The 12607-nt window shown below is 45.4% G+C and overlaps 1 protein-coding gene across 10 annotated transcripts in view; it reads left to right on the top strand.

Annotated features, from left to right (window-relative positions):
* The window catches only part of SLC8A1 (solute carrier family 8 member A1), a gene marked incomplete at both ends in the record, with an annotated part of 289824 nt that extends 277697 nt beyond the window's left edge, over nt 1-12127 (top strand). For all 10 annotated transcript variants that reach the window (XM_084235394.1, XM_084235399.1, XM_084235397.1 and 7 more), the window contains one exon: nt 11751-12127. In XM_084235394.1, coding sequence (XP_084091520.1) covers nt 11751-12127 — 377 coding nt within the window. The remainder of the gene's footprint in view (nt 1-11750) is intronic.
* Between the last annotated feature and the right edge of the window lie 480 nt (nt 12128-12607).

The following is a 12607-nucleotide window of genomic DNA, read 5'->3' as shown; positions in this document are numbered from 1 at the left end:
CATCTTACATTGATAACATCGGTCAGTGAGCGCAAAAGTTCTTGACAAAAAGGGGGAAAAAAATGCAGATATCCGAGGATGGCCTTAAACATCAATCAGCCTGGCCAGTGGTTCCACTGTGTTAGAATGTCACCTCTTCTAGATATGCTTATTAAGGAAGCAAACTTGTTATTTACACCTACTTTGCATTATTTTCTGTACCAGGCCTGTGACTCTTTAGCAGGAAACAGGAAAGATTTCATTTGCTTAGCAGTTCCCTTTCAGTTGGGTTGGGAGACTGGGGTCCTTGGGTTTATTCTGGAAAGGTATCCCCTTTCGCTGGCACCAGCAAGTTTCTTTGCGACCCAGAGATGTTAGTTATAACCAAAAGGGCAGGTTTATTATAAAAGGGAGAGAAGAAGAAAGTGCAACAGGGTGGTCCCCAGGAAAAGGAGAGGTTCCAGGTTCCCTGAGCCACCCAGGCGAGGGTAGTGCTGAGCAGGGAGGAAAAGCTGCTGGAGGGGAGACTAGAGTGAGAAGGAAGCAGGAGGGAGACCCAGAAGGTGACCTGAAGAAGGCACAAGGAACAGAGAGACCTATAAAGAAGCTACGCTTGCTCCTTGGTCCTGGACTGGTTAAAGCAGATGTGGGTGAGAGACCCTTGGGGAGGTTAACAATGATAGCTTTCATCTTGGTTTTGAATTTGCTCTTTTCCTCCCAGACTTGTTTGACTGCTTCTGATCCTTTTCTATGCCCCCCCCCCGCCCCCCACACCCCACACACACACCCTTGCTGGAAGTTGCTTTAGACTTGTGGCAGACTTTCAGGCCTTGATTTGGGCTAATCCTGTTTGGCTGGACATTTACCCACAAGGGGATGGGTAACTTTGTGTGCTTAATTTAGAAACTATATTTTCTTTCTTTTCTGTATTACACAGTAATTGTATTAAAGTTCCTTTCCATTAAAGGTCTTATATGTTTTGTCTTGATGCAGCAGATGGCAGAACCTATTTAGATCAGGCAGGTTTTGGAGTTCTGGGATGCCCCAATCCCTATCCTGTAACAAAAGAACACTTGCATAGACACAAACAGGCAGGAAGAACTGCCCTGAAAGAGACAGGTTTGCTAAGAGAGAGGCCTGCATGGTCACAATGGGGAGGCCTTGAGGACAGCAGCCTCTGCTGAGAGCACTGGCATGGTACAGGGAATGGGGGGGCTGGGGCAGGAGGCTGCAGCCCGCCATAGTCTTATTCTCCTTCACTCATTACTTTGTGGAATGGTTTGTTTGTTGATGTTGAATAACTATTTAGATTTTGAAACGGGCTGGAGATTTTACAATGGCCTTCAATCTCCATATCTTCACCTCCAGGTCTGTGCTCCTGACACTCCTTACAGCATTGTGATACTGCTTGGGTCTTGTGCTTTGTGATCTAGGCACTGATGCCTAATGATCTTAGTTCCTATAAGCTGGGTTAATGGCTATGTTAATCCCCCCCCCCCCCCACCTCCAGCTCTTGGCATTGTGTGAGTCAGATTTCTGATCTTGTGATGCCTCCTTTCCAGTTTCTCTATCCTCTCTGGGAAGTACCTACCCTGCCCAAGCATACATAACCTTGTCTGCTCCAGAACCATATTGACCCAGGTCTCAGACAACCAGGCTGGGACACTGCTGCTTTGCCAGGCCTAGGGTGGGAATGACCAAGTCATTGAATGGAATAAATTCCACCCCAGATCAACTGTCTGAGTTCTTTGAAAGGTTCAAAATGTTTTTGTTGCCATCAAAGAGTTAGAATCCAATTTTAGAAAATTGTAGAAAATCCTATGAAGCAAGCTGTTTGAACAAGGAAGAGGAACCTTAGGTTCCTCCCTGGGGAGTTTATGAACATCATCCTGGAAAATACATTCCGGATGTGTTTAGGAGTGGAGTATTATTTTCTTTTGAAAACATCTATCAAACTACAGTTTGGAAAGTCAATCCAATAGCACTGTTGGTTTGTGCTCATTCTCTTCTCTGCCTTGTGATCCTTAAAAATAACCGCCTATTATTTTTCTTTAAACTAGAATTAATCTTTTTCTGAATTTGAAATACACCAGGACTTCAGATACATAATGGGAATACTGTGTCCCAGAGTTAACATATGAAGATAACTAATTTCCTATTTGATGGCAGTTTGCTTTTTGTTGATCTGCTTGTCCGAGTTATTTTACCTTGATTAATCTGGAGAAGCTACCCATGCCCTCACACAAATGGAGATTTGAGGGCTCTGGGTGATTAGTGGGTCTCAGTCTGACTAGGGGAACTATGGATGTTATGAAGTCATTTTTGGAGATGTTGGGTTTGGAGAGTGGGTTCCCTGGGTTAACTCTGGGAAAAGTTTCGCCAGAGCTCCCCATTCAGGGGCACAGAGTAAGTTTCCCAGGTGAGGTTCTCCACGAAACAGATGTTATCCAAAAGGCCAGCTTTACCTTGGAAAGGAAGAGATGGAAAAAGAACATTTGTATAGACAAAGTGAGCAGTGATAGCTGCCCTTTGGAAGGGGTAGCCTTAAGTTTTATTGTCTTCTTTCATAGGGAGGGGCCCATTTGCATGGAGTGGTTTCTTTGTTGTTGATTTTGGTAACTGTAGAATTTGAAAAGGACTAGAAATTTTACAATGGCCCTCAATCTCCATATCTTTACCTCCTTCTGCCTGACACACTCTACAGCAGTCTGGCACCTACTTGTATCTTGTGTTCTAGATACTGACACCTAAGGATTTTTTATTTTCCAATAGCTGGGTAAATGGTTATGCCAATCTCCTCTTCCCCAATCTCCAGCTAACATGTGAGCCAGGGTTCTGGTCTTGTGGCACCTCCTTTCCAATTTTCTATTCTTATCCTCCGTCACTTAAACACATCCCAGATCAGGAAGCAGAAACTCAGGGTGGGACTAGCAAGTTTCTATCCTTGAAAAGTTCCCTGGATGAGTCTGATGTGTGGCATAATTGAAACAGATATTCTGATCTGCCACCATGAGTCTTCTGGAGCTTTTTGCTTAGCCTGTTCTCTTCTAAATATAGGTCATGTCATTGTCTCCCTGTTTCACTCTCTTCAGTGACTTTTATGAGCAGAAATTTTAAGTGTTTTTCCCTTTTTCAGCTTTTACAACTCCTCTCCTAGCTGGTCATTAATCAATCAAACCCCAGTAATCCTCTGACCTCTTAAATGTCACTTGGAAGCCAAATAAGGATTCTTTTCATATGAACCAGTGGAGTGTGGTTTTCATATTTACTTAGGTCAAGAAATGTCACAACTAAAGACAAAACATGTCTAAGTTCCTCAGTGACAGTAGAATTAGCACATAAACAGTACTTCCACCTGAATCCTGAATGAGCAAGACATAAAGCACATAAAAGTAAAAAAACAGAAGGGAATACACATACAAAGAAAGTATATATACATGTATGCAAAATACATATTTTTAGTGTGTGTGTTGTTTAAGCAAAGATGCTTGCCTTTCAGCCATGCCTAAGATTAGCTCTTTAAGCAAGAAAATTCTAATGCATTTTTATGGCTTAATTTATATGGAATTTTCAGGATTTTATTTTGTGCAAACTTTTTATTAAAACAAACATATTTAAGTCCACAAATGAAATACTTTGCATCAATTATAATCCTTATAGAAACACTAAGGTAGAGTCTAATTTTTTAGGCAAAACCATTTAAAAATGTTTAAATTGTGCTAAACACATAACAAAACTTGCCATCCTAATCATTTTTAAGTGCTTCATTTTCACAAAAAGTCTCCACACTTCTTACCAAATTGCAGTTGAAGCTCTACACCCATTAATAATTCCCTGCCCCGCCCCTTTCACTTTAGGTCCTGGAGACCAAGATATTTTAAGAATAATTTTATTTTCTATCACATTTTTAAAAGCATGGGATCATAAAGTTAGGAGAGTTATAATACCCTTTAAAGTCTTACTAACATTAAGAATCATTAAGTCAGAATTTCTTACCACTTATGATATCTCTTGGGATTGCTAATAATATCAAACACTCATTATGTGCCAGGCCCTATTCTGAGTATGGCTCATGTTAACTCATTTCTTTCAGAACCCTATAAAGTAAGTAAATGTCTTACCTGGCAAGTGGAGGAGCCAGAATTCAACTAAGTTACAAATTTCCCTCCTCCCTTGGTTGTTCACTATAGCCATGCCAGAAATAGGGTTGAAAAAAATAAGACTACAACAGAGCATGGCAGTGGGATGGCCTTTGTCAGAGGGCATCACCATTTCTCAGAGAAATCAGCTGCCCTTCGCTCCACTTAGCTGCTTCCCTGAAACTCAAATATCTATACCTCCCGGCAAGCCTCCCCCCAACTTGTGAGCACTTGGAGCAATATCCCCATTTTCATACCTTAGAGCTAGTTATTAAACCTTGGTATAGAAAATACCTAAGGCACTTGTTTAAATGCATCCTCCTGCATCCTCTGGTTAAATGGGTTGAGGGTAGAGCCCCAAATCTTTTTTGTTTGTTTTTATTTTTTTTTTAAGATTTATTTATTTATACAAGCACTGGGTACAGTCAGAAGCACGGAAGGGTGAGAGAATTCACCAGAGCAGGGAACAGAACAGGCAGACGGGCTGAAATACAGTGCTGAGGGGAGCAGCGGGCGCAGCAGGAGAGGTCTGCACGCCATGTGGGACCCTCACCAGTGGCCAGGGATCAAACCGGCACTGCAGAGGCTGCAGGCAGCTTTGCAGCCCAGTGCTCAACTGCTGCACCACCAGGAGAGGCCCCCAAATCTTGTTTCTAAAGGGCTCTCCCAATGTTTCCAATTCCAGCAGTGGGCACACTTGATTGACATAAGAGTGTTTGAAACTCAGGCATTGCTGCCACCATCTGTACCATGGCTTCATTTATAGAAATAGATGGTTGGCCAGAGTGATTTCAAGTCACTTATTTTGCTGCCATTTTTCGTTTTGCGGGTGATGACTCTGTACTGTGGTTTCATTTGATCAATGGCAATATCTTCAGGTCTAGAGGTCTAGGTCTTTCTTCCTAGGATCTTGGAATATTTCATGTAGGTCCTTATTCTTTAAACTGAGATTATCTTTAGTCGATTCTAATGAAGGGTGATCATGTGCAAACCTCTACAAAAATAGAAACATCATACCATTGGTGAATTTAGTAACTTGACAGTCTGTCCTCCACCTCAACAGTAAAGTGAGGGAGAATCTTAGAGATAGTCTAGTCTAAATACAATGGTTTCGATTTTCAAATTATTTAGCTCAAAGATGCTTCTTCATACATTGGTAAGAAAAACAAAAAAACAATACCAGACAATGTTGAATGGAATAATGTTATTTGAAGACCCACTTTGGTTATACATCATGTCACTTGAAGTTGCAGTTACCAAGAATCTAAAAATGATGCTGAGTGAGTACTTACTGTACAGTATTTCGGATGAGGAAACCAGAACCTAGAATGATGAAATCTTGCCCTAAAACATACAGATATTTAGAAAAACTAAGAATCTCTCCTTGATGAGGTTTAGCCCATTGCTCCATTGGGAAAATGCTGGTCTCTGCCTTATGTGGTGGGTGACTCGCAGGAAGCAGACAAGCCTCACTGAGCAGGCTTGATGCCAGTTAAAATCACTGTCAGTTCCTGAGCTTGGGTATTGAACAGCTAGTCCCCAACAGGACAATCAGAGTCAAGAATAAGTCAACTGGGATCAAAATCCTTGTCCTAGATAATACAAATCCTATGTTACTTGCAGGACTATAGGAGCTATCCATTTACAGAAGAGATGCTTAAGGTTTAGTCTGTACATAGCGATAAAATTTGAAATAGTCTTAAAAGGGGCAGGAGTTGACCTATCCCTGCGTATGCACCAGATGACTTGGGCAAGGTTATACACTGTGAACTTGAGAAAGGTGTGTAGAGAGTAATATGTCCTGGTTCTGTGATGTGGTTTAATTCCCCTTCTCCATGCCTACCAAAAAGATCTTCCCTGTTACTGATTTACAGTCACAAATACTAAGGATCAAAAGTCTAAGACTGTAAGACTAAAATTTATTTGGATGCAAGAAGGGAGTTAAAGCAAAGATTCCTATTAGAACTTGGCCCTGGTGTATGTGTGTGTGTGACTGTCACCATGTCTCACTTTGCGCCATGATTTACACCGGAAAACTGATTCATATGTTCGTATTTATGGGACAAGCTCTGAATATGCTTGCAAGTTCTGAGCCTACAGAGGTAGTGCTTTCTCTGATTTCACTTTGGAGATGGTGGCTGAATGGTTTCTGCTTTGTCCAGCCACAGCTGGTTATGGACAATGTCCAGGGAAGGGCTTGGCAGTGCCTAACACTGGTGTGGAGTGTTGCTCTATGGGCTGAGGCGCAAAGCTATGATAGAAGATCCCATTGCACTTTGGAAAAGAGTTGTGTCCATTGGAGCTAAGGTTAAGGATTGAGATTTGCATATGTTTCTACAATTTTTCTGATGTAGTTTTAAAATTGAAAAGACACAACCCCTGCTACATAACCCAGGTAAATAAACCCAGCCTCAAAGAGGCACCAAACATGCTTTCATTTATGTGACAAGCTAGTCACTTTGGCACCCAGAGGAAGGCATTTGAAGAAGAAACTGAAAAATGGCTTGAGGGAGAGGAAATTGCCACAGACTCAGGTGTGACCTGTATTTTGGGCAAAAGGATTGGTTTTGGGGATCAGGGTCTTCAGACCTAGGAATCTTTGGTGCCTCATTCCCTCCTGGAGCAGCAGTAGAGTTATCAAATGGAAAATCAGTTTTTCTGAGCAGAGAGATGGGGTACCCAGAAATCCAATGTGCCACATGCCAGCAGGTAAACAGGTGTGTGCTGGGAAACAGCGCCAGGTCACCTGGGGTTGCAGGAGGGAATGCTCTCCCCCCCTCCCTGCTAATGTGGCCATCTGCTCCCCACCAGCCAGCGCCAGCAGCCACATCAGCTCAGGCTTTCCTTGGTGGCAGTTGGGCCACTTCCTGATGCCTGAGACTTTCTTTCCCCTCTCAGCTGCCTGTCCTTGAGGCACAGCGAAGCAGGTTTGGTTTGTTGTGGTTTTGTTTTTTTGTGGGTTTTTTTTTTTTGATGTTGCGGCTTCTCTTAATAACTCTTAATAATAATAAAGTGCAATTGACCATGAAGATGTGTCCTGCTTGGCCTTTGCTCCCCAGTTTCTGCAATAGGACTGAAGGATGCGGTGTGTGATCATGACTGCACGCAAGACACGGTCCAGGGCCGAGGGGAGAGAGCAAGACGCCCCTTTCAGCCTTTGCTTTCCTTTCTCTCTGCCTCTCACTGCCTGTCTTTCTTCTGTCTCTCTCTGATTCTGTCTGCCTCTCACTGTCTGTGTCTCTGTCTGCAGTTCTCTCTATCGCACACTCCCTATCTCTGTCTTTCTGGCTCTCTATCTGTTGGCCTATCTCTCTGCTTCTGATCTCCATGTCTCTGCCTGTCTTTCTCTTTCAGTCTCTATCTTACTCGGTCTCTGATTCTCTCTCTTCTCTGATCTCTGACACTCTGTGTGCCTCTTTCTCGCTATCTCTGACTCTGCGTGTCTCTGCTGTCTCTGTCTCGCCTCTATCTCTGTCGGTCTCTGTATCTCGTTCTGCCTCTCACTGCCTCTGTCAGCCTCTGCCTGTCTCTATCTCTGACTCTTTCTGCTCTCTCTCACCTCTCTGATTTCCCTCTGACTGTCTCTGATCTCACTTCCCATCTCTCTCTCTCTCCTGTCTCTCTCTCTGCCTCTGTAGGTCTCTGCCTCTCTCGTTGTCTCTGTTTCTCTCTCTTCTGTCTCTCTGTTGGCCTTTGTCTCTGTCTCTCTGTCTGCCTCTGCCCCTCTTTCTCTCACTGCCTCTTACCTCTCTGTGTCTCCCTCTCTGTATCTCGTTCTGCCTCTCACTGCCTGCCTCTCATCTCCTTGTCTCTGCCTGCCTTTGTCTCCTGTCTCTATCTCTTTGACTTTCTCTGCCTCTGCCTCTGATCTCCCTCTGTCTCGTCTATTTTTGTTTATCTCTATGTCTGACTTTCTCTGCCTGTCTGTTGCTATCTGTCTCTCCCTCTCTGTCAGCCTCTACCTCTCTCTGATCTCCCTCTGTCGACCTCTGTATATTGTTCTGTCTCTCACTTCCCATCTCTCTCTCTCTGCCTCTGCCTGCCTTTCTCTGTCTCTCTGATTCTCTTCTCTGTCCCTGACTGTCAGCCTTTGTCTCTGTCTCTCACTGCCTGTCTCTTCTCTCTGTCCCTCTCTCTGTTCCTGCCTCTGTCTCTCTAACTGCCTCTCTGTATCTTGCTCTCTGCCCCCTCTCTCTCTCTGCCTGCCTTTCTCGCTCTCTGTCTCTGTTCCACTCTTCTGTCTCTCACTGCCTGTATCTCATTCTGCCTCTCTCTGCCTCTATCTCGCTCTCTGTGTCTGTCTCTCTGAGTCTCTCTCTGCCTGTCTGTCTCTCATGTCTCTGTCGGCCTCTGGATCTCGTTCTGTCTCTCACTACCTATTTTTGTTTCTCTGTCTCTCTCTGCCTGTCTCTGTCTCTTGTCTCTGACTCTGTCTTTCTTTGCATCTCTGTCTCTGTGCCTGTCTCCAATCTCCTTCTGTCTGTCTCCGGATCTCATTCTGCCTCTCATTGCCATCTCTGTCTGCCTCTCCCTGCTGTCTGTCTGTCTCTCACTGCCTAGTCTATTTTTGTTTATCTCTGTGTCTGACTTTCTCTGCCTGTCTGTTGCTATCTCTGTCGGCCTCTGCCTCTCTCTCACTGCATATGCCTCTGTCTCTGACCTCCCTCTGTCGGCCTCTGTATATCGTCTGTCTCTCACACTGCCTCTGTAGGTCTCTGCCTGCCTTTCTCCGTCTCTCTCTCATTATCTGTTGCTCTCTCTTCTCTATCCCTGACTCTGGCTCTCTTCTTTCTCTCTGTTGGCCTTTCTCCGTCCCTGCCTCTCTATCTGGCTCTCTTTCTGTCTTGCCTCGCTGCCCGCCTATCTCTGTCTCTCTGCCTCTCTTCTGTGTCTCACTCTTTCTATCTCTCTGTGTCTGTCTCTCCGTATCTCGTTCTGTCTCTCACTGCGTGCCTCTGTCTCTCTGCCTGCCACTGATCTCCCTCTGTCTCTGCCAGCCTATCTGTCTCTCTGCCTGTCTTTTTCTGTCTGTCTCTGCTTTTCTCTGCGTCTCTGTATCTCCCTCTCTCGCTCTCACTGCCTCTCTGTCTCACTTTCCCTGTCTCTCTCTCATTGCCTGTCTCCCCTCTATCTCTCCCATCTCTGTGCCTCTTTTCTGTCTCTGTCATTCTCTGCCTGTCTCTCTCCCTCTGTTTCTGACTGTCCTTCTGTCTCTAGCTTGCTCTCTTCTGTCTCTATCTCTGCCTGACTGTCTCTTCCATCTATCCCTGTCTCTGCCTGCCATTGTTTCTATCACTGACTCCCTTTGTCTCTCTCTCTGCCTCCATTTCCTGTTTCTCTCCCTCTTTCTCTGTCTGCCTCTCTCTCTGTCTTTCTTTCTTTCTGTTCTCTCTGTCTGTCTTTATGTCTCTCTCTCTTCTGTCTCTCTCATTGCCTCTCTGTCGGCTTCTGCCTCTCTCTGCCTGTCTCTGAGAGTCTCTTTCTATCTCTGCCTCGCCCTGCCTGTCTTATCTCAGTTTGCCTCTCTTCTTTCTCCTGTCTCACTATCTGTCTGTGTCTCTCAAAGCCTGTCTGGCTCTCTCCTATCTCTCTTTGCCTGCCTCTCCAGCTGTCTCTCTCTCTGTCTCTCTCTGGAAAAGACACCGGGACACACAATGTGGTTTGGGGTGAGAATGGGGTCTAAAATCAAACAGATTTGATTCAAAAACCTGTTCTGGCCACATCCTGTCCAAGGGGGATAAGTCACAACATCATTTTCCTAAACTGTAGAAAAGGAATAACGTCTCCATGGGGCTAAGAGGGTGGAATGAAGACACAGATGTAGTGTGGAGGGCATGAAATAAGCCGGCTTAGCCTTCATTTCTTGCATTCTAAAAATGGCAGTAAAATCAGCTGTCATCAGAGAGGCCGGAATCAATGAGACACCCCACAGGGCTGACCAGCACCCTTTCAGAAACACTGAAGTTTCCAGTGCAGCAGCCTCTGAGCAGCCTGAATCCTCTGCTCACCTGCATTGATGCAAAAGAACCTCCAAAGTTGGTTTAAACTTACTTGCTGTATGTAGGTTCCCTGTGGAGAATTTCCAAACAGGGATGCCAGGAACAGCACGGCGGCGGAGAGAAGAAACTAGTTCAGGTAGCAACCAGATACCACGGGACTACAGCGTGACAGATTCCCCTTGGTAATAGTGTGGCTGCTCTTACTGGCTTTACAAATGTGGCTTCACTTTAACAGTTAACAGCTACTACAAATGTACTGTGCAAGGTGTTTTGCAAAGGTAGCTGACAAAACGTGGTATCAGTAAGTAGGAAATCCTGTAGAAAAGCATGTGAATGTCTTGCAAGCTCTGTTAGAAAGGGATGCTTAAGAAAGGGAGCTATTTCAGACCCTACCTTTGTTTTCAATTAAGCGATCTAGTAAGCACTTTGTTGTCTTTCCAAAATAACAAGAGCTACTCTTACTTTGTACCAAGGAGCATCCTGAGTATTTTATATGACACTTCAGCTTACCTCTCAGGTGGGCGCACTGTGCCTGTCTCACAGCTCGGGCGTCCGTGTGGAAGGCAGGGTCTGAAACCCTCTGGCTCCAAGCACTCTAAATCTCCCTGTACTTTACGCATCAGGAAGTATCAATCACTCTTGTCCCGCTCCCTGTAAAGATGCATTCAGGAGTGTAGGTGGACAGAGCTGGGAGATGGTCTTGGTACCCAAGGCGTCATGAGCAGCAGTCACCTCAAAGGCGGGAGACCTGCACTCAGACCCTGACACGCTCCCTCTTCACTGTGATGTTGCACCCACGACTTGTCTCTGAGCCCAGCATCCTCGTCTCTAGTCCCCTCTCCTAAGAGAGTTGTTGTCACAGCTCTGTTTTCCTGTTCTCAAGTCTGCCTGTCTCTCTCCTATCTCTGTCTGCCTCTTTGTCTTTCTCTCTCTGCCTCTCTGTCTGCCTCTCCCACTGTCTCTGTGTCTTTCTATCTCTGTCTGCCCCCCTCTCTGTCTCTCTGTTTTCCTATTCACACAGCTCTAGGCAAATGTCAGCTGTTATTATAGTTCAACTAGTTCCAATTCCACTATTAACTTGTTCCTGAATCTTAGAAAATCTCTCTTGGCCCCTTAACTCTCTGAACTACACACAAGAATTGACGACAATGTCTTTCAGTCAAACTCTCCAGTGGCCATTGTCAACCCTTAGTTGACAAGAGCCCTTTGCGATGTTGAAATAACTTCTGGGCCCCAGCATTGGACACTGGGCTCCCAGGATTATGAGCTCATGTAGCCAGACGGAGTCATGTAATCTGTCTTGAGAAGGGGGCACCAGGGATTCTATTGTTGGTGGGTGTGACCACTGCTGGAAAACCCCTCCTGCAAGCTCACTGATGACAAAGAACCGGGGCGTCTCTGGGTAAAGAGCTTGACCGAGTGAGTTCACAAGGTAGTCAGTAACTGCCAGCATCGACCCCTCAACTCCAGTGTACAGAACCTTATTCTGACAGTGTGGCGGGGACTCACCTGCACATCCAAGCCTGCTCCTGGCCACTGGGTTTCATTCCAGAGAACACAGCTGAAGCCTATAGAACACCACACCTCCACCAGGTGAGCTGAAGGTCACTGCCTTCTTCTTCTTCCTCCACAGATACATTCGCCAGCAAGGTGGCAGCCACCCAGGACCAGTATGCAGACGCGTCCATAGGCAACGTCACAGGCAGCAACGCGGTGAACGTCTTCCTGGGGATTGGCGTGGCCTGGTCCATCGCTGCCATCTACCACGCGGCCAACGGGGAACAGTTCAAAGTGTCCCCCGGCACGCTAGCTTTCTCTGTCACTCTCTTCACCATTTTTGCTTTCATCAATGTGGGGGTGCTGCTGTATCGGCGGAGGCCAGAAATCGGAGGTGAGCTGGGTGGGCCCCGGACTGCCAAGCTCCTCACATCCTGCCTCTTTGTGCTCCTGTGGCTCTTGTACATTTTCTTCTCCTCTCTGGAGGCCTACTGCCACATAAAAGGCTTCTAAAGGAACAATCAGATATAGTAAATTTATATATATATACATATATATACATAAAAATTATGTATAACGAACAGAGGAAACTGACATCTGTCATGTTCACTTACCTGCTGATGGAACCCAGCTTCAGAAGCATACTCTGTACTAGGGCGAAGTGAGACCCATCACCACCCATCCCCAGGGGCATCGTCACACTGACCAAGGCATGGAGGCAGGGCCATTTTGCAGCTCAGCCTGGAAGGGCTGTGTTCTCTCCAGATTTGCAAACCATTAAGTCTTTGTTTTCTGGGGTTTTTTGGCTTGTTTTTGGTGGGGGCTGGTGGTTGATGTTAGACTTTTATTTTGTCCTGTTTTGTTGGGAGGATCTGGGCTTTTGCTTTTTCTTGTGGGAGATAATGACCATTCCAAATGCAAATGAACTTTCGGTTCAAAAAAAATTGCAAGCCATTGCAATGACGATCGATCCCTTTTCCCAAACACTTTAAA

Source organism: Talpa europaea, assembly GCF_964194135.1.
Source record: "Talpa europaea genome assembly, chromosome: 6".
In the NCBI taxonomy this organism is placed as follows: Eukaryota; Metazoa; Chordata; class Mammalia; order Eulipotyphla; family Talpidae; genus Talpa; species Talpa europaea.
The sequence above is the reverse complement of the archived record's forward strand: the minus strand, read 5'-3'. Positions and strand labels throughout refer to the sequence as shown.